The sequence below is a fragment of the Corvus cornix genome, chromosome 3, assembly GCF_000738735.6.
Source record: "Corvus cornix cornix isolate S_Up_H32 chromosome 3, ASM73873v5, whole genome shotgun sequence".
NCBI classification, from domain to species: domain Eukaryota; kingdom Metazoa; phylum Chordata; class Aves; order Passeriformes; family Corvidae; genus Corvus; species Corvus cornix.
Window position 1 is genome coordinate 6,554,279 of NC_047056.1, and position 22,079 is coordinate 6,576,357.

At 40.1% G+C, this 22,079-nt stretch overlaps 1 protein-coding gene across 5 annotated transcripts in view; it reads left to right on the forward strand.

The window, feature by feature from the left end:
- The first annotated feature begins 5,329 nt into the window (after positions 1-5,329).
- SPTLC3 (serine palmitoyltransferase long chain base subunit 3) overlaps positions 5,330-22,079 on the forward strand; it is a 97,025-nt gene continuing 80,275 nt past the window's right edge. For 2 of the 5 annotated variants that reach the window (XM_020584790.2, XM_019287993.3), the window contains exon 1: positions 18,436-20,282. In XM_020584790.2, coding sequence (XP_020440379.1) covers positions 20,169-20,282 — 114 coding nt within the window. In that variant the 5' untranslated portion in view covers positions 18,436-20,168. Of the gene's footprint in view, positions 5,740-6,311; positions 6,369-12,300; positions 12,394-13,381; positions 13,602-14,431; positions 14,688-18,088; positions 18,171-18,193; positions 18,379-18,435; positions 20,283-22,079 lie in introns of those variants that run through there. The other 3 variants (XM_019287991.3, XM_019287990.3, XM_019287992.3) reach the window with 3 other exon arrangements.

Consider the following 22,079-nt stretch of genomic DNA (forward strand, 5'->3'; position numbering starts at 1 on the left):
TTAATCTGAAATAGCCAAGCATAAGTACATGTAGAGAAAAATCTATTCACAGCAACCTAATCTTATCAACGCTCCTAAAATGAGCATAGGGATAAGTGTGCAGACATGAAGTCAAAGCATAGTTGCCCCTTTTGTGTCTTTTAAGTCAGCTCCAGTGACACTGGGCTGCTGATGCAGCTAAATCATGGTGAGGAGGTCAAGGAATGCAGTCTGTGCATCCCCTACATTAACAACTGTGAAAAATTTCCTAACAGGAAAGCTAATTCCTGGGCAGGGCTGTGAGTGACTGCAGAAACTCAAGAGCTCTGGGTGTGAGGAGCACTGTTGAAAAGACTTTGCCAGGGTTGAGATGTTCTGTCCATATCTAGAAATGCAGTGCTAGTCTGTTCACTTGCAGGCCAGCAGGTCTCACTAGCTTCAACCCAGAAACATAAAATAAAAAGTTACGATATTCTGAAGCAGAAGGGAATTTTGTAAAAGAAGGGAGGGAGGGTCCAGGGAAGAATCTCAAGTTTTAGTTAAAGTGATGTGAAAGCAAATTAAAGTAACAAGCAAAGGTTTGGTTGCTCCATTATGAATGCATTAGCTGTAAATATGAAATGCAGCCTGCTTAGCAGAAGCTGTTGATAATGTCCATCAAGACCAGAATGAAAAGGAACTAATATTGGTTGGGGTCTTGGTAATATTCCATGGTGCCCTCTCCACTACACTGACAGGGAAGATTTGCAGGATGTTGCTTTTCTCTACTGCCAGTGCCACAAGTTTTTTTTGGCTGCTGGGATTTTTAAGTTTCATCTAGATGCCAAGGTAACCTTGGAGTATGTTAAGGAGACCTGGCTGTGGTTGCTCCTCTGTGGGTGATAACTCAGCTTCTGAGGAGACACTGTCAATCTCTCTATCAGCCACACATGGAGATGAGTGTCTGTAAAGAAGTTGTGCAGCTTCAGCAGAACACAGCAATCTGGACAATTCCCAGCATCCTGGCTATGGAAAGCTCTCTTCTGTTTAAATAAATAATGTCCTACTAGAAAGAGCACGTTGTATGCAAGATAATCTATCTGCTGTATGGAAGATAATGACACCATGGAGTTTAAGAGTTGCTGAGAGTCTGGAAAGAAATTGGTTCTCAGCAGAGATGGTGGTGTAGTTGGCTTGTTGAGTCCCGACTGTGTAAACCATAAAACTTTCCCTTAGACTGCGAGCTGTGTCAACAGCTAGGCCAGGAACAATTTACCTGTGGTTGTTCACTTCACAGATATACTGCTCTTTAATACATTCTGCTGTCATATAAATGTGGGCTACATATTTTTCCAGAAAAAAAAAGTGGCCATTGTTTTCCTTCTGCTGCTACAGAAAAATACTTGCCCTTTGATTACTGCAGATTACAAACCTGCTGTGCAGTATATGCTTCCCAAAAATACGCCACAGTAAAGACAAGATTGTGTTCTTTTGCAGAAGAAATGTGAGTTTCTTATTCAGTCTCCTGCATCCAAGCATTGTTGTAGGATGAAGTGTCAGGGTGGATGGAACAAAAAAGACCCAGGAGTACTTGGACTGTAATCGGTGTCACATCCCTGGTGTTCTGCCTGTTCTTGCTCACCACCATGTGAATGTACTCATCATCATCCTCACAATCTTTGGCAACTTTGGGAGGTTGGCCTCTCGTGAAAGACTCCACACAAAGACATTCTACAAAATCATCATCTGTCTCTTCCTCTGATTCTGAACTCATGTTCATGTTTGACCTCTACCATGTCAAAAAAGAGCCCTTCCCAAGACAAGGGGAAAAGGCAAGGTGAGGATTTGATACTATGTGAACTCTCCCCAGAGTAAGTGACTGTAGATTTTTTTTCTGTTAAGACAGAAAATAAACCTTTTGCTTAACCATCATTGCTCTCTTTCCTCTGGTAGCCCAGTTTTGTAAGCCCAGCAACTGCATACTAAGAAATGCTGTGTTAAGGGAAGTAAGGAACAGCAGAAATTGTATTTCATAAGTTTAACTTTTCCTTTCTCTTTTCACATTAGCAGTGGTGTTTTTCCAAGTGTATTTGTTTAGAATGATTACCCGAGCAACTCTGAGCTACAAATTCCTTTCAACATCTGTTTAGAGGAGTTCATGATTTACTTGATGTGCTAGTTATGTGATAGTGTTTCTGTTCTCTTAATGGCTGAGCCATAAACATTTTTATCAAGATTCTAGATTTTATCCTAAAATAGTGCATTTGAAGCTGTTTTTCTATGTAGATTGAGAATTTCACTCTGAAAATGGTGATTTATTGTAAATCTTTAAGTCCATTATAGACTAGAAGTGTTCAGATTTATCCTTGATGAACTACTGAACTGACTAATCTTTTTTTATTTTCTTCAGTTCCTGAACTGATCAGGTTTTGCTATGAATGTGTTAATTCTTCTAATTTTTGCCACTTAAGAAAAAAAGTAATTGTTACAAAGGCTTTTTATGAATCCCCTGCTACTAGTTCTTCAAGAATCTGGTAATTGTTTTCAGCCATTTGATTTGTCTGCTTACTCAAGTCTTCTGTTTCTACACTATGATTAGATAATTTAGTCTTAAAATGAGAAAATCACCAAAAATATCTAACCCATAATGACTTGCAATATTACTTTTCAACATGAATAATTATTCACTGACTATTTGCGAAGTATTTAGGATTCATAAACGTCTTCAGGGCAAAAAACCATTTGTCATGCAGATACGCATATGCAGTTGTTAATAATAAGCCACAAATAACAACTGAAAGAGCTGACAGTGCTTATGACAAAATTATTCACTATTTTGTGTGGTATTCAGCCAAGTCTGCCTAGGGTTTATAAAAAACTGCTGACTTAGAGATTCTGAAGGCCAGCCCAGACTACTGGGTCATTTTTCTGATTTCCTAGATAGTATTGATCAGGTACTCTTCCCTAGTTATGCTGGATGATCATTATATCTACGTGCATTTATTGTTTTAATTCGGCTGAATATAGCTAGGCTGAAAAGGTTTAAATAAAAGTAGAAAAAAAATCTGGCATAGTAATAGATGAGGGCTAATTAGAAAAAAAAGGAATGTTTAGTATTTATACTATTTATATTTAAACTGTGCAGCACTCAAGTCATCATTAAAATTTTTTCCATATACAAGGTGAAATGGTCTAGAGACTTTCTTATTCCTTCTTTTTGCAAAATCGTGTAGAATCCTGATGGGAAATAGATTCCAGAGAACAGTGACAGTTGTTTCTCTGTAGCACATGTGACTGTTAATGGAAAGAAATGCAAGACAGCCATCTGTTGGCTTGTGCAGAAACCCGTTTGGTTCCCAGTCTCAGGGCAGGCTGCCTGCAGCCAGGCAGGAATGAGTACAGTGCTCACTGCGAGGGCAGATGGTCTTTGTGGAGAGCTTAAATTCAGGCTGAGCAGCAGTCCACTAAGAAGGAAATGTATGCCTGTGAAAATGGGTCCTGGGAGTGCTGCAGACATCTGGGGTGCAGGCAGGGCTTTGTCATCAGCATGCTGTTGGCTGGATTTCTGCATCTTTTCCCAAGTAACAATTCTGTGCTGCAGGACTGTGTAGCCAGGTGCTATCAAAGGTGATGGATTTGGTGCTGATCCACTGCTTGGGGAGAGCAAGCAGTGATCTCTAAATGTATGGCAGTGTAGTACAGGAGATTTGCTTGTCCTTGGGCTTGTGTGACACCTTCAGGTCTGCATTGTAAGGAACATGCAAGTGAAGATAATCATTTATCTTTAAATGCTTGGGGTTAGGGTGAAGTTTGAATTAGATATCTTGGATCTTTATGTTTTGTAGGCTATTGACTTTTACTAAAAATCTTTTCCATCATAGAGATCATTAAATGATACAGTCAAAAACTGGGTCTTTGATTGTCCCAGATCTCCTGACACAGATTTACGATTTGGTAAATGAGACTAGTCACGTATCATTGCCATTTGTGCTGAGGGGCTGACCAGCACATCTTTCTCATCTGAGATACTCTGCCAGGCTTCTATTTTGAACTGATTTTGTACCTTTCCTGGATCTGGGACCATTTAGGTAGGTTCAATTCCCAATAAAAAAGAGGTAACTTCACTCTGCTGTCTGTCTCCAGATTTTTTATTAGATAGAGACAAAACAATGGATATACTGGCTCTCCCTCTTACCACAGTGTAATGATTGAGCTGGTTATCTCTCTCTGAAGTGACAATAACACACAGGAGAGCTCTTGATATGGTACTGTGGTGCTGTGTGTTCGGGCAGGGATTTTGTGAGCCTCTCACATATTGCTGCAGTCACTAGCCAATACAGCTGCATGCTGGTACTCAGGATTAAGCTCCTAACCACAGCAATTTCAATGGAAATTTTATCAGTGTTCTTATCTGGCACAAACCGCAATTTTCTAGAGGTCCCTGGCTTGCTTTATTTTTTGTCCCTGCTGAGGGCAATTACACTTAAAGCTAGAAAACAATTGAGCTGCTGTTAAAAATCACACCCTATACATTTCTGAGTACAGATTGATTGAATTTCAATAAAAATTAGAGTGAGATAAATAATAACTTGTTACTTCTAATATGATTTTTAATGGGTGTAAATTAATTTGGTTTTTTTTCTCTAAGTTCTCCCCATATCCTTTTGTAGATCAGTGAAATCACATGAAGGGAAAACAAGTACTGGCTGCAAAAGATACAGGCCGAGGAGCAAGGGCATCTGAACCATAGCAAAGGTACCCCAACAACTGATTATGCTAAATAATGGAGCAGAAGGCTGTACTGGTTGAGCTGCACTAGTGATCTGTTTGCTGTATTTCGTGGCGCACATCCTTTGTGAACATTTGACACCTGTGATTGTTGTGGTGGAAATAGGCAAATTGCAAACACTGAGAATTTGACCACTGCACTCCATGTGATAATCTTGTCTCATATTGTGGCTTCCTGTGCTGTTTCCTGTGGCAGTGTGTCTTGTTTGGTTCAGTCCGGGTCTCCCCTTTGGGTTTCGTGTTACTGTACCATCCCACTTTATACCCTCCTGGTTTCGTGTTCATAACCCTGCTTTCTCTATTTGTCTCCTCCCAGACCCCTGCCAATCGCTCCGGCACCCCTCCCAAGCTTCTAGAAAGTTCTGGCAGGGGCGTCGAGTGATTGGTCTTGGGGGGAGGATCCCTCCCTTCCTTTCCCAAGATAGGTTCCCTTGTGTGTCCCTCATCCTGCAGACCCATCCTTCTCCTTCCCTGATTCGATGCCATTGTCATCCCCCCCCCGTCGCCACCCCCCCATAAAACCCCTGGCAGGCGCGCTCAGGGTTGTTCATTGCTGGACACCCCTGGGGGGTGAGGTCCCCTGTTCGGAGACACAATAAACCTTCCGGATTTCATCCACAATTGAGCCTGCCTCCTTCTTCCACCACCTGCCTCTATTGCCACGGTCCTGTGGAAGGACCCACGAGCCAGACCTCTGGTCTCCCGGATTCCGGAGGCTGGCCCCTGCAGCCTCCTGCGTCCAGAGCTGACCGGGCAAAGTGGGAACTGCTCCAAAAAGGACGCAGAGGCAGTTTCCCACCCCTCAAGTCCCACTTCAATAATTTGACTTAGATCGTGACAGCTTCTGGTTGGGGTGCATTTATCCCACATTTTCATCAGGAGGTTAATATTCTGTTTTAAATGAGGCTCAGGTACTGCTGAACTGATAGAGCTGGAAGGATAAGAGCACCATCTGAGGCAGGCCAGCTTGTTCACATCCCTGCAGATCTTACTGTGAGTTGAATGCTGTCATTTAGGTTGTACCTGTCCGAGAGTTTAAAGTTGGATAGGGAAAATTTATTAATTATGAATTCTCCAGCCCCTAGCAGAGGTTTAAAATTATTCTATGATGTGACAATATAGCCTTAATGCACAAAAATGTTCTCAATTTTTACAGCAGGTAAATCTGTAGTCTCTGTCCAAACTCAATGGACAATTTGGTTGGAAAGGCATTCCAGTCTCTGTGTATGCAACTATTAGAACAGGAATAATCCTCACATCCCACCTGGTAATAGAGTCCTCTTATCTGAGCACAAAGCCCCTGAAAGGAAGGAAGAAAAAGGTTAGACAGTTTCAGGAGAGATGCCTGACAGATTGCGTGCTGGATTTGAGAAGCTGGTCTTTCTGCTAGGTAACGTTTTACTCTTGCTTCATCAGCAAATTGGGAAAAAAAAGGTCTAGACTGGTTCTGATTTCATTATATCTAATATGAATTTCATGACTTTGGCTGAATTTTAATCTATAAAGTCTGGATTTTTCCCTTTAAGTGACTTAGTTTTGAAATTGCTGACTACTGCTCTTTGCAGGTGTTCACTTCCAGAAGCTTCTGGGGAAGAAGGACTGATCCTTAATGTCAGAGGAAGGTACAACTTTTATCCTGCGTAAATAACTTCATTCTCAGAGCAGTCTGGAGAGGGATATGGGAATTGATATATTGGTTTGTGACGAAGGCAAGGGAAAGGTAAAACAGCTTTGACAGGCATGGTGATGGGTGCTTTATGTTTACTGAAAGCTAAAGAAAAACTCCTAGAAATTTGTGAGCAAAACAAAACCGATTTCTTTAATAGACTGGAATGGTTTCCTAGGAATTCTGAATATGTTTGATTCTGTTAATAACCTTCTCCAAGCTTTGCCTTTGACCCCAAAACCAAGATAAGAAGGTTTTAACTTCGTTGCTCAAGACAGATGAGGTTGTTAGAGCAAGCTAACAAGTGTGGATTATGTCACTACAAATACAGGAGGGGAAGGTGACACTTCAGGTGCTTGCCTCTGGCTAGGTATGTGAGGCCAGCGCTGTATTCCTATCTAGGCACAGCCCTTCTGCTCATTTTACAGTAAATGAAACTGACTATTTGTCGCTAGGGCTGAAGCAGCTTTTTTTTTTTCCTTCCTTCCTTTCTTTTACCTCAGGGTAACTAATACACCTTTGTTTTCCTGCAGTAAAGCATAGTGAAAGTAAGACACTTCAGTTTAGAAGATCAGTGCTATACATCTGCCTAAAGTTGACATATCTCACAGTGAAACTGAAGTATTCTGACATTGCTGCTTTTTTTGGATTGTTTTGTTTAAAAAAAAACCTACAGCCTTGTGTGTGTTAATTACCCCAGCTAAACACAGCATTTTGAGCAATGAATTCATAGTTTTAGCTGCAGTATTCCTAAGTTATGCTGGTATGGAGATGCCAATGCTGATAGTAGAATTTCTCTCTTGGAAGTAATTTATGTCCTCCCATAGGCAACCAATGTTCCTTCATTTCCTGGTTGTTACTCGCATATTTCAATTTGATTCGCTCATCTGGCATTCTGCTGTTCTCCTTCCCAGATGTACCTACCCAGATTTAGTCACTTTTAAAGTGCTTATCCATCTGTGAGCTTCCTGTGTCACTCTCACCTGCTCTCCACTGAAGCAGATGTGATTAACTTAGGACCAGTATTTGGTATGTCTGCACAATTTGTCCTTCCACCTCAGAGTGGCAGCCTGAGATTTTCTGGTTTCCTGCACTAAAATGGGCAAACTCCATTTCCCATAATTCTTATTTAATTGTTTGTCTTCTCTGAATTAATAGGTGAGGATTTTAACCCTATTCCTGTGTCACTCAACTTCTTCATTTCACTGTACAGAGGAAAAGAAGTCTGTATATCAATGTTAAAAAAAAAAATATTTTCTTCATTCCTGCTGCACCCAGAATTTCCTGGCTATGCTCTTATACTGGGGCTTATTTTAGATACTTTGTAGCACATAATCTCACTCTTCAGAGTTCCTGCCTATAAGACTCCTTAAAAGGAGGAGCAAAGCATAAAGCTCTAGAAATTCTCAGAGTTTGCCTCAGGGACAAACACAAGGGAAAAATCTTGTCAGAATCAAGTTGGCTTCTCCCTTGTCCCCTACCTTTTTTGGTGCCCCAGGTGGGCCCATCCCAAAGCTCACAAGGCAGTTTCTACCATAGTGACAGTGATTTAAGTACAAGTGTTTCTCCTGACTTAGCATCCCTAGCAGTTGGGTCTTCTCTAGTGTATTGTGAACCCAGCAGCCATAGAAATTGTGACAGTAGTTTTTATCATGCTCACGTGGTTTTGTTTTCTGCCTTATAAAATCATTTATAAAGAAGAAATAAGGTGGGAAATTGTTTTAAGAAAACCTTCTTGTGAAATTTCCAAACCAACTTCCAAGAGAAAAACCAACTTCCCACTGAAAATAACTTCTTTTTTTTTTTTGCAAACATTTGGTAATACATTCTCATCATGCTTTGAAAAGAGAATGATGATGCAAAGCAAAAATAATCCCAGGATTCCCTTACAAATCATTTGCTTTCCACCTCAAAAATGCTTCCTTCTTGTCATGTCAGCATTACTTCAGTTAGAGCCCTGGAGCTCCTAAGGAAGCACAGATAATTGCAGGACTGTGTTTCATACACATTTCCAGCCATCGGAGGTCAGTACAAGTTCGTTCATCCAAGCAGCTTTATGGTCCTTTATTCCTCCAGTTTTACATGGCAAGTTTTTGCTGATCAAGAAAATGATCCTTCACATCTATAACATCTTACTAGGTAGGAAGGTTCTGGGGAACAGTGAGAAGCTAATGAACACAAAATGTATGCTGAGGCAAATGTCTTGACTCCATGCAGTGTCCCAGGAAAAGCACCACTTAAAGTTTGTTCTAGTTTTGGAGGTCTCACTCAGCAGTTGACAAAGGACTGGAATGGGTGGAATAGCTATACTCAGTTAATGCTCATGCCTCCCTGAGCTCTGTTTGACATTAATCCTGCTGGTTATGACGTTTCAGCTGCCAAGAGGGAGCCCCAGGACAGCTACAGCAAAGAGCCTATACCTTGCAATGTGTTATTTCAGTGGCTCATTTGAGTCCAGTATTAATGGATCACAGTGAAGTGCACTCTGAAAAAAATATCTAAATAATCCTCAGCTAAAGAACATAGAGGTCCGAAGGCAGCATTCTGTGGATTTATAAGTGATTTTAAATTATACTTATTTAAAAAGGAAAAAAAAAAAAAAAAGCCCATGCTATGAACTGCTAAAAATTGAAAGCTCTGAGGTAAAAAAAGATTCAGGAAGTTCTGAATTTTTTTTCCCAAACTCTTACTTATTTCTGTACCCTTCTACATCTGTTTCACTGAAAATTTTTCCCTAAAAGAACGTGAATAAAATTTTATTTGGCTATAGGGTGGGAGAGTGAAAGAAAGGCAGTGAATTTGGTGGTTTAAGTCCCTGGTGCAGAATGGGGCTGAGAATCCCTGTTAGGAATCTGGCAGAGAGTGAATTTGAACTTCTGTCTCCCACTATGAAAATGGTCTATCAGTTATGGGATCTTTGCCCTCTAGAGACAAATTGAAAAGGTAAAAAAGAAAAAAAAGGCAACTATAATGCATTTAAGTGTTTAAGAAAAACTTGCTTTTGGGTTTGACCCAAAAGAAATATTGAAACACAGGAAAAAAATCTATGAAATATGATTATTCATTCCCTGGGCAGCAGAAATAATAATGTGAATGCTTCTTATCTGTAACTAAGCTCTGAAAATAAAATTCAAGTGTACAAGGTCAACTGAAAATTAAAAATGCCGTTTATTAACTTGATTTTATTGGAAGAAACACTGAAACTCGGTCTCAGAGGATAATAAAAATTACAAAATGCTGCACAGCCAGAATTACCAGGGCTTCAGGTTCAACATGGGTCTCACTATATTGGTTGTTTATCTTTAAGCCTAGTTCCCAGAGCTATTTATCATCTCACCTTTCATTAAGATACCATGGTTTTGTCTTTGTGCCTGTAGAGGACCATGAGAAAGTGGGAAAAGTACCAAACTGAAGTGTTCCTCTACTGTCATTTAAAAAAAAAAAGAAAAAGGATAAAAAGCTAATCTCACAAAGTCCCATTGCTGCAGGAGCTGGGGCTACAGGAAGGAACATTAGATGCTGTTAGACTATTGATGAAACTGTGCCAGTTGGAATGCTGAGTATGGGAAGAGAATCCTCTCCCAGTGTCTAGCTCAAATGTGAGGCCAGAGAATAGATATTGAGAGAACATCTTTGAACTGACTAGAAAGCCTTCGTAGCCCTGGTGAATGACTTGGGACATACCAGTATCTGATAAAATACAGATCAAACATTATCATATATGCTGTGAGGTCTGAACAGAGACTAAACAAGGCAGTATCCTGACTTTTGTTGCCACATCAGCTACTGTTGACCCAAAAGTCTTTGCTTTTTACTGGTGTTGACTCAGTAATAATTACCTGTCTCATAGCATTAGGATATTGCAAAATTACTTGTATTCTATTGATGCTGAGCAGCAGAGGTACACAGTGAGGTCTTAGGAAGGCCATGACAACCCTGGAAAGAAAACTTCTTAGAATCCAAACTGTAACCACATTTAATAATCATGATCTGAGAAATGTTATAAGAAGGGTCAGGAATTTGCTGTATTTTATAAACAATTATTCTCAGCCTTAACTTTACACTATGAATAGCTGTATTGATTTGACTGGAAATGTCCAAAGGATGTATGGAACTGTAAGAAGGCAGGGATGTCTGCAGGAAAAGCTTTGCTGTTCTGGGAGAGAGTAGTTTGTTAAAAAGACTTCAGTTAAAGGTGTTCTGTGTTATCAAAAGGTCATAATAGTGAACGGTGGTTTGAATTTTTGTGAAGTCCACTTATAGTTCTAATTAATCTTATGTGGGAAAGAGGAAATGTGTGGATGATTTTCTTGCTGTTCTATACTACATGAAATCTGGGATTTATCTTTAATTACACTGCTTCCTGAAGTTAATTAAAATATTTCCCTGATCATCATGTGGAAGGTGGCTTTGGTCTGAAACTTCTTGTGCTTGGTGTCAGGGTGGATATTTAAGTTTCTTGTCAAGTTTCAGTAAGATAGTGAATTAAGCTAGTAAGAATATAAGCAAATATAAACTAGGCCTAGATAGACCCAGGTATAAATCTTAGTCTGGACAGAATGTGTGAAGTCAGCAAAGCCTTGTAGAGGCATGTGTGTCTTCTTAAGGAGAAGGCCATGACTCACTGCAGAGTGATCACGGGATTTTTTTGGTTTCCTCTCTAGATTTTATTTTTATATAGAACTAATGATGAGAGAGAGAGAGAGAGAGAGAGTGTGTGTGTGTGTGTGTGTGTGTGTGTGTTTGTGTGTTTGTTCTTTGCCTTAAACATCAAAATCCGATTCTGGGTAATTCTGAACATGTTGCAAAGGTATTACGTTTCCCACTGTTGAGCAATTCTAGTTACATCAGAGAATTTTTCTGAGAGATCCTTTAGTCAAACTCAGATCACTAATAGAGCACCAGGCTTTGGTCTAGGAGAGTGCTACACTGTCTGAGTAAAACTGTACTAATCTTGAATTTAATTATTCTAATCTTGAATCTAATGATTGGCAGTGTCTCCTGGCCTCAGAAATCTAGTGATAAAGAGGTAATGTTCACACTGTTTTAAAAGGCTAGAAACAGTATCATAATTCTGAAATTCTTCCATGACAAGGAGTAGCAGTTCCTGTACTCACCTGTTGATGTCAGGTGGCTCCCAGGGCTGTAGAAACTGGCCCCCATGAACAAATGCTTTTGCCAGATCTGTTCCACCCCTGCCTTACACGTTAGACAGAAGAGCCAGTCATCCAGGGCAGCTAGAGCAGTCGAAGGGCCATGGCTCAGCTGTCTCTATTTCCAGGACCAGAAATCTTAGGAGCTAAATTGGCTGCTAGGACTGGTAAAGGTTGGAGTTTGAAGCATGGCTGTTGCCGTGGGAAGGAAGGGAGGAGTAAGGGCTTTTTCCTGGCATTCCTTTCACAGAAGTACAATAGTAAACCTCCATCTCGAGACTTTCTCCCGACAGTTCTCAAACCCTGCTCAACTCCTTTCCCCTATACATCTGTTTGCAATGGAAACAGTCTATTAAACCTTCCCCCACCCTGCTGGGGGTGATGCTCACCTGTCCTGCACAGACTGGCAGGAGTACAACAGCCAGGCCCCATGGCAAAGGGAATGAGCTGAAGCTTTGGACCATCAGCCAGGTGAAGACCTTCCACCAGCACTGCTTTTGCCACGGGGAAGGCATGGCACTGGGGAGAGGCTGGGGTGGGGGATCCAGCCAGCCCCCCCAGGGCTGTGGCATGGTCCAAGGGGCTGAGGTGTTGCCAGGAATAGGTTTATCCCATGGATGAGCATAAGAAGGGAACCAGTTCAGGCAGTGGAAACCTCAGCAGAGCCCTTACTGCTGAGTATTTAGTTTTCACTTATCTCGGTCATGAGTCACCTCTGTTCCATTTTTAGCAGATAAAAGGAAGAGAAGGAAACCTTATGCAAAGAAACTGTAATGATGCAGTAACTCTATGACATCAGCTGCTGTTTGCCAGCATAGTGCATAGCAGGTGAGGAAAGGAGCTAGTCCAGGTAAGAGACTGGTGTAGATGTCTGTTAGCTACAGTGAGAGTGCTGGAGCTGAAGGGCATGCACTACTCTCAGAGCAGGTTGTAGCTGATCACTTAATGGCTTGAAATTTTAGCAGCGTTGAAAAAGCAGCACAGGACCTCTGTCATGGGCTAATCTTGTGTAGAAAACGTTGGTTTGAAATCCACTTCAAGCAATAGGTTGCTAAATGCAGCTGCAAAAGCTGCCTCCCCAGCTAAGGAATGAACAGCTGGAGAGTGGAATGCCACCTGTCTAAAAGTTCTCTAAGGCCCAACTTGCCCAACTCTCCTCCAACAATATGAAATATGCTGCTTTGTTTGAAATGGAATTTGTTTCAAAAGAGAACTGCAGACTGGAAAATAGTAACATTTGATTCCAGCTCTTTACTGAGGTCTGACAAGCTTACTGTGCATAATGTTAGAGATTACATGGAATATAAAAACAAACAAATACCACAGGAAAGAAACTTTAGTTTTCTGGTGTCTTGGCAGGAGAGTTAAAAGACTCCAATCCTAAACTTGACTGGGTTTAATGAAAATCTTTTTTGACTGAAACTGTGTTGAATAGGACCTGCTGCTCTGGGAAACTTTCAATTAATTTTATTTTCTGGTATATGTACCAGCTTTGAACTGAACTCTTGGAGTTGTAGCTCCTGAAACATGGCCCTGTTTCTGGAACACCAGAGTGTGTTCCTAAAGCTTCTGTAACAAATGCTGGATGTTTCAGACTTCTGCACTGAACCATTAATACGAATAACTTCAAGTAAGGAATAACATTTTATTTTGTTGTCAAAATGATAAATATAAGTCTTAAACTAACTTCAAAAAACACTTGTCTCAGAACTTTACGAATTTAAAAAAACTCTTGGGATAATTTTGTAATGTTGCCCTTCCTGCATTTGGCAGCAATTTCTAGAATTAATTTCTCAATTCTCTTTCCCCCTTTCAGTCTCCCATCTGACACTTGGCGCCTCTTCAGAGCTCCATTGACTTCAGTGAGGCATGAAATTGAGAAAGAATTGCAGTTAAGTCTGCTTAAAACAGAATTGCAACTATTTATGCCAAGCTGCAGGGAGAGCAAAACTCTTGATAGTGAAAAGAAATTCTGCACAAGTGAAAATAGAAAAAAAATGGATCTGACAAAGCTTTTGAAAGTTTACAGTAAGTAGGTAAAGTGAACAGTATTTTGGTTTCTTCCATCTGTTTGACATTGTAGGCTAAAAATAACTAATGTCAACCATAATAAAGTATCATGAGGCAACTGAATGAAAAATATTAAGTTTTTATACGGCAACTCAGCTACCACTTCTTTACCATAACTGGGAAACACAGGTTTTGGAGTTTTGTTTGGGTTTTTTTCTCTCTCAACCTGTACTTCCCTAAGAGATAGGATGAACAAAATTGAAAGTGTGAATAACAAAACTGTAGGTAGTGACAAGAGGAAATAAGTCTACAGAGAGCACATGTATGGAGTCACATGTAACACAAAAATCTGATTCTGTAGCATGTCTTGAAATGATTTGTTTGCTGGCAGTGGGGAAGGCAAATAATCTACTCTGTCATGTCACTAAGTTTAGTAATGCTAATAAAAAGGTTTTGAAGCGTAACTACTACTTGCATGAGTATTGACCTCACTGGGTCTAATTCAATGAAGTGCTTCACTGAATGAGTAAGAATTGCAAAACAGAGCAACTTGTTAGATTAAAAAATGGGGTATTTTGCAATCCTACTTTTTTTTTTTTTCCTGAGTAGCACTACTAGTTCCCATCTGGGCCTGCATAAGTCTCATGCTTCTGGAAGCACTGAAAAATTACATTCCAAGAACAATAAGCAATGACTTTTAACTTTTGTGTGAAGTCACTTCATAATTTCCTGTTCAGAGACTGACATTTCATTATTAAACATAGGTCAAAGCTATGTCTGCTTTGTTCAGTTTTATTAGTATAATAGTAATGAGATTTGTCTACCTTGTTAAGCATCAGTTGTCTTAATGTTCCAGGTGTTTGTAGTGGAGAATGACTTGTCTGAAGCGACGTGGTGATGACACAGAGAAGGAACAGATGGCACAAAGCTGCCCCTGCTCCGTTCATCATGTCCAGTGGAAACAATGACAATACCACGCTGGCTCTTGGCAAATTACGGAGCTCAGCAAGCAAATCAGCCTGACTGGCAGACGTCTTGGAAAAGTAAACTGAAATCTGCCTTGCACGGCTCTAGAGGGTACATGGCTATGGATCACATCACTACTGAAAGAGGTCCATAGAGAAATGTCTCAGGAAAAACATTTTGCCTCTACCTGGTGCTTCTAAAGTGGTTTTTTTAGCCTTTGGCTTGGCTGAGTGGTTCTATTGGCTTCACTGGGTCTAGTTATCTGAGTTAAGGTTTTTTTTATCTGAGTAAGAATTGCAGATTCAACTTTATGAGAAATTCCCAGATAAGAGTATAGTAATGGCATCAGGCTTGTAATTGGAAGAAGATAGAGCAGAAGGTACACTGGGCTCACTTGTGCTTGCTGCTGGATTTCTGCAGCAGGCTCTTAGTTGCTATATGGTTATTCTTTTTGTCTCGTGTGATTTTTTTGCATTAATGTTGGTTTTGTCTGATCATGACGTTCTAGTCAGATTCATTTTATTTTTGTATCATAAGATAAAGACAGAACTCTATCAGTTGCACAAGTTATGAAGCCTTACTCCTTGCAAGGAGATAAAAGTTGCAGGTGCTACAAATGTCCTCAGGTTAGCTACAGATTCCTGATTGGATTTATGTATCATATATCAATCAGATATATGTATCAGAAAATCCCAACAACTTCCAAATGCTATGAGTACTCAAAGCTTATTGACATCTGGATGCAGTCAGAAAACTGGTTCTGGTAATACTGCCTAAGAAACCAGGCTGACAGCATCTTTATATGCTTAAGGCTTTCAACCATTGTCTTGTTATCTTACTGTGCACTGTGAAGAACAAGGAGGTGCAGAGGTGTCAAGAGGCAGCTGTGCCAGCCCCAGGGTTCTGCAGGGGCTGCATGGACCTGCCAGACATGGAGGAGCCCTGCCTGTTGTACCATGCCCTGCCCTGTTGCAACACTGGTTGCGTGCATCCACCTGTGCCACGGTTCTGAATTGCTCTAGATTATTCCCTGACTGATATCAAACCATTTTGTATGTCCTTCAAGTTGTGCAAGGGCACTTGAGGGGATCTTTCCACATTAGTGTGCAGTTTTACACCCAGGTGTAGTGGCAAATCCCTACTCATTCCACGTATGTATTGCTAGATAAGGTGTAAAGAAGCAAATGTAGATATGGGGTTCTTCCATGTGAACATTTAGGAAATTTAGTCTACAGCCAGTGCTGGTGAAGTGTGGATGACTCAAAAGACACCAATGGAGGTGACTGACCAGCTGATGGCTGGTACTTTCTGTTGCTTTGTTGTAATTGTGTCTCCCTATCAGTTCATGAAGTCATCTACATATGCGAGGCAGGAATTGCTTCCAACATCCATGTGTCCACATACATGAAATATAAATAGAAGTCATCAATGGTACACAGAATTTATGAGACGGATTTCTGTTGTAAGGGAAATTGTAGTGAGAGCAAAAAGGATTTTTTTACTGTGTATTCCACTACTGGCATGCTCTGCTGCCAATTTAAACACTATTAGAATCCTGGATTTTAACAAAGGAACAGGCTTGGGTTCCCAGTTTTTTCAGCTCGTGTTTGACATCGGTGTTTGTCCACTCAAAACAAGCATAAAGCTGCCAGGTGTCTTTGCTTAGATGCTTATTGTTTCGTGTGGTATGTAAATGTGAATCTGTCATGAACTGAAATTATCGAGGTCTTCCCATTAGATTGCAAGACCATTTCACAACTGTGCTGTAAGTAACTGTATTCTGGGGTGAGCAGGAATCCTACAAAGTCCTTCTGGCTTATGACATGACAGTGTTCTGGGATGAGCTCTCATGCTTTCTTGCAACATTTATGGTTTTTTATTGGTAGGTAATCCAGTACTGCAATTATAAATGGGGACACTGTGAATCCAGTATTGTTATTTTAAATGGAGACATTGTGACCACTCCAATGACGCTACATGTCTGACTGGGCCAAAAGTCTAGTGGGAGGTTAGATGTTTCTGTCCCCATTTCTTGGGTGCATCAGCAGATTTCAGCCTTTTAACCTGTCCTATGTAACAATGGGAGTGCATACCATAAAAGTGATTTTCTTCACACGCTGAGAGACAACTTAGACAGAACCCTACCCCCCTCCTGTTTGCTCTGCTCTGTTGTTAAACCTTGGCCAATTAACTGAGTATATTTTACTTCACTTTTGTGCCATACTCCTCAGCAATTTGTCTCAGAGCATTTAAAAAGGACTTAAACACTTTTATCCTGATTTTGATGTGAGTTAGCAAAAATCCACTGGCATTAACAGGATGATGACGAAGCAAGGAATAAAACCTAGAACCTGGGAATTCATTGATGGTTTTCCTACAGATTTATAGTAATTGCACTCATGTCTTGCAAACTTTACTAGCATTTTTGTAGAACATGATGTGTGGTCTGCTGGTAATATTAGAAATTCACCATCTTCTTGCCAATGTACGAAGGGTGACCAGTACCCAAGCCACTAAAGAGAAGGGCCCATATAATCTTAGTAGGATTGGTGTCCCCTGCAGTTAAATACGTGCAGTTCTTTTAAGGTCAGCATAGCAAATTTTTTGCTCCCAGTTCCCAGAATATTAAAAATAGGGTATTGCTAGTGGTGGTTTTGGTGCTGCAAAGTAGACAATTATTGAGTCCTTCCTCCAGTGTCCAGGCAGCACAGCTCCTCATATCTTTGAGTAATAGATTTAGGTGCAGATAACTGGTAAAATGATAGATACGTATCTAGAAGGCTGAGTAATAGATGAGATGGCTTTGAGTAAGATGGAGTTCTGAAGGACACAATTCTTTTTTTAGGTTTTTTTGTTGGTTGGGCTTGGGTTTTTTGTTTGGTTGGTTTTTTGGCTTTGGGTTGGGTTTTTTTTGTTTGGTCAGTTGGTTGGTTTGGTTTTTTGGGTGGTTTTCATTTTGGTGGTGGTTTTTTTTGTTTTGGTTTTTGTTTTTTTTTGGTGGGTATTTTGGTTTTGTTGTTGGGGTTTTTTGGTTTTTTTACTGCAGGAGAAATATCACATTCTGTTTACAGATCATTTTTGTGTATTTGGCCAGACTTGTCCCTTCTTGCTCTGAATAGGATCAGGGCAGGAATTTTAGTCAACTTCTAGTGGTATTTGTTTTGTGAGCACTGGCTTTTAGATCATGGTTAACAGATACCCAAATGGACAGCTCTTCTCTGAGTTTTTTTTAATTGCTCATTTAAAGTCATCTTTAAATGTAGTATTTTTTTAAAGTTCCATTTGTTTGTTGTCTTAAATATTATAGATACTGAAAACTAAAATTACTGTAACATACTTAATTCACTATTACATTCATGTAAGGACACTGGTATTTCATGGGTCTTGAAACAGATATCAAGTGTAGACCTAGAACCTGGACCTGGCAGCAGAATTTGCATTATCTGAAGCGTTATCTGATTGGAGATTCCACCTCCCTTGTGAACCTAACAGGAAAAAATAAAAGAGACATATGAGATGTTAATTTTGTTGCTTTGTGCCCTGGAAGGTGCTGAGCCTGTCGGGAAGAGCACCTGGCAGAGGTGCTAGCTGGGGCAGGGGAAGCTGGTAAGGGGAAGAGCACTACTCCGGTAAGTGTTCTTGTCTTTATCCCAGTAGGGGGAAGATGGTCAGTAACTGACTGAGCAGATGGGGTGTTTTACAGGTGTTTGATTTGCCGTAACAATCAAGGACATAATTCCCAAATGAAGAAAGCTGCTTGGTGGGAGGGGTTTGCCAGGTGCAGAGAGAATGCCTCGCATTACCTTCTTCCATTTATCAGCAGCTCAGAGGTGAGAGGTAGGCAGGAGGTATTACCAACCATCCTTCCTGCAGGCTTGTCCTCATCTCAGTCTCTAATTTCCTTAGCAAATATGAACTCTTAAGACCAACAATTTATTTTGCTACTGTTGTTGACATTATGTTTACAATTCATTTGTCATTGAGTTATACTTACAGATGCCTTAATGAAGCCTAAACATGACTGATTTGTACAGAATTGAGGTATTCTTGCCTAGGAAAAGCACCAAAAAGATAAAACTTTAAAAATCTGATTTCTGATGGTGAATCTTGTGTAATTGTGAAGCAAAACATTTTGGTGTTTTGCTGCTTCTGTGTCATTTTAGTCAGTTAAAGGGTTGTTTTCTTCACCTAAAATACTGCAGTCTTATTAATCTAAGTTTAGATCTCTCTTAAGCAGGACCCAAAAGTTTTCCAGCACATTGAAGATATTTCGCTTTGCAAATCACTTCAAAGAAGAAAATATATTTTAGCAATTTAATATGCTATGTGTCTAAGATAAGTTTTCAAAACCAACACAGTGAGTTCCCCTGTGTATTTTCACAGTGGTTCATGTAACGTTTCATCTCCTGCATTCCACATACTCAAGTTCTAGGCTTCTCTTTCTGTATATTACTTACATTTCATTGCTAGGATGGCATAGCAATTTTTTCTAATTAAAGAACTTCAAGTATTTTTATTCTCCCAGCCTTTCATCCTAACTGTTTTTCAAAACTGATATTATAACACAGCTTTCCTTTAATCTGTCTCCACACTAACTTTAGTTATTTTGGTATAAAGGGATCCTATGAAATGCTAGCAGAGATGCTTCTACTTTCACTTTTTGTCACTAAAATCTGAAGCATGAGAATTTGATTCAGCAAAGACCATATATTAATTTTCACAATTAAAAATCTTTTTTCTTAAAAGAAAGGATGTATGTTAGTCCTCCTTAGTAGTTGCACATATGATTAAAGCCAGACTTGTTTTAAAACTAAATTAATCAGCTTTATAAAACTCCATTTCTCATTCATTGCAATACCATTCATTGCACGCCGTTTCCCCTGCTGCTGGCCAAACTGAGTTTAAAGGGACAGCTCACTCCAGTGAGTACTTGTGCACGTGTCTGTAGGTTCTAGCTCTAGATAAATTTTCATTTTAGTGACAAAATGCTTTCCATTTCTTTGCAGGGTTAATGTTGTGTCTGTCGTGCTACTTATATAAGAAAAGATTAAAAGAAATGTTTCTGCTTTACTCAGGGCAATACTACTTGTTTTCAGCTAATATGCTCTTAGCAAGATGAAGCATGTAATTGTACAGATTACTCTGTTAAAATTTTCAAAACATTTTGGCAGTTTATATGGAGTGACATCGCTCTACACTGAGTGTAATTCGGAGAAAAGAAACCAGGTTTCTCCCTGGGAGGTATTTAAGAGGTAATATATGTTTAAGTGTCTCCGCCTCTGAATCCACCCACTTCTTGATAGCTGCAGCAGTCTTGTTGACTCACAGAAGCCGTGTTCATGCAAGAGCCAGCGATGAGCAGTATTTTTCAGAGATTTTAAGAGCACACCTCCTGCTATGTATTTCTCATTCTAGCTTGCTGAGGCCGAAGCTGTATGGAAGAAAGTTTTACGTTCCAAAGATATTGCAAAAGATAGTTCCTCCTCTCATCCTGGAAAATCCTGACAGACCAGTTGGATACCTTTCAGGCCTTAACCAAGAACTTTATCTTCTCAACCCACTGTCTTTTTTACTGTAGAGAGACCTGAGACACCCTTAAGGACTGAGAATCTGACTAATTTAAACAGATGGCTAATCCCAGTGCTGTCTGCAATGGACATCTACATCATCATCATCAGAAACAGAATAACCTCTTAAAAAGTGGAATATTTAAGAAAAATGGAATCACTAAAGGAATGAAGGTAAGGTTTAATTGTTTACCCTAATTGCCTCAATATTGAAAACAAGTAGGTAGTTGCAACGTTACTTATTAAGCTAGATTTATAACCGTCTTAGTGTCCATTGAACAACTTGTATGGATTAGACTTCTGTTTAAGTTTTGTAATCATGGGACCTAACACAGCTTTTGTCTCTCCTAAACTGCAAGAGAGAGTTGGGAATGCTCATGCAAATGCTGTTGGTCCTGTGGACTGACAGCCTCTAGTTCATATCAAACACATGTAGTAGCTTCCTTCTAAAGCTTAACCAGTGGTGGAGTTGACTTTGCAATGTATTAATCACTAGTGGAGGGCTGTTTTTTCAACTTCAAGTGTGTGTGGAGTAATTTTTAAAGTGCAATTTGTTGCTGTACAAGTATAACAATAAAAATATGTAGGCAGGGGAAGCTGTCTTTTCTTGATGTTTACATTTCTGCAGGGTTGGTTTAGCTGATCCCTGCACTTTACTGATGCCTGCTCTCCAACCTAGTACTGCTTAAAATCCAAGTCAGTTTACTTTCTATTTTCTCAAGCTGTTCTCTTTGAAGCAGCACTTCTCACATACCTGAGTATTTTGTAGAACTGTTGGCATGTTAACATCCTAAAGGATGAATGACAAATCTAACAGTATACTTTTACCAAAAGAGCCCAAGTCTTAAAGGTTGTCTGTCTGCGATACCTGCTTTGACTGGAAGCTTACTGTCTGTCTTGCAGTGTCCTAATTCTGGATCTTGATGTAATCATTAGGAGAAAGTCTTGTAGTGACTGGCTTTACAGCACGGTGTGGTGGTGAGAGGGGGATGGAGGAGGTTGCTTGTGGAGCCTGAGCATTCACCTGACTATCCCTGTTGGAAGCTTTAGACAAGGACTGTGGTGAGGGCTCCGCTGTTTTACAAATAAACTGCTATCTTTTATCTTTCTCTAAATGGGGCGCTAACACACCTTAGCACTCTAATGAAGGCACGCCCAGTGTCATGCTTAATGGTTGTCTGGCTTTAGGTGTCTCCCCTGGTACGAGTGTTTCCCAATCGCTGGTTTGTGTTGGATGAGGAAAGCAAAAAGTCTTGCGCAATGACTGAAAAAGGCCTTTCTTGGATTCGCTTCCAGAAACCTAATTCAGTATCCTTTTATACATATCACATACACCTCCTCATCATTTTATACATTAGCTATTTGTCACAACAGTGTTCTAAATCTTTGCTTTCCATTTGTGACAGATTTCAAGGGCTAAGCTTTGCCATTCAGTTATTGTCAACTGAAATGAGTGATTTTGAAATCCCAGGCGGGCATTACTAGGATTTCCTCCTTAATAAAAAAGAGAAGTAAAGTAAACAGCTAGAGAAGTAATGAATAATATTACTGAGGATGAGCAAAAAAAAAAAAAAAAAAAAAAATTGGCCTGAAAGGGGTGGCAAAGAAATGAGGGAAATATTAGTAGGTGAAGCTTCAAGATTAGTGAAGTCTTACGAGCGCCACATGGTTGGAGGAGAAGGTGTGTTACCCTGCTGTGCGACACCTGACAGTAGCACTGAGCCACTTGTAAATACCATCCATGGCTGAGGGAAGTGGTGAGGAAGTGAAGACTTAGAAAGTTCAGGAGGCTTATCAAAGACAGATTTGGTAAGTCCAGGTCGAGCACTGTGCTCTGAATTACACACCATTTCCCCTTTCTTTCTGCTCCAAACACAGATTGGGAAAGAAGGAAACAATAGCAGACAAGAGAGACAAGAGTCCTGAATGAACCAGGAATCTCATTCCTGGCAGGAATCTCCCCATTCCTGT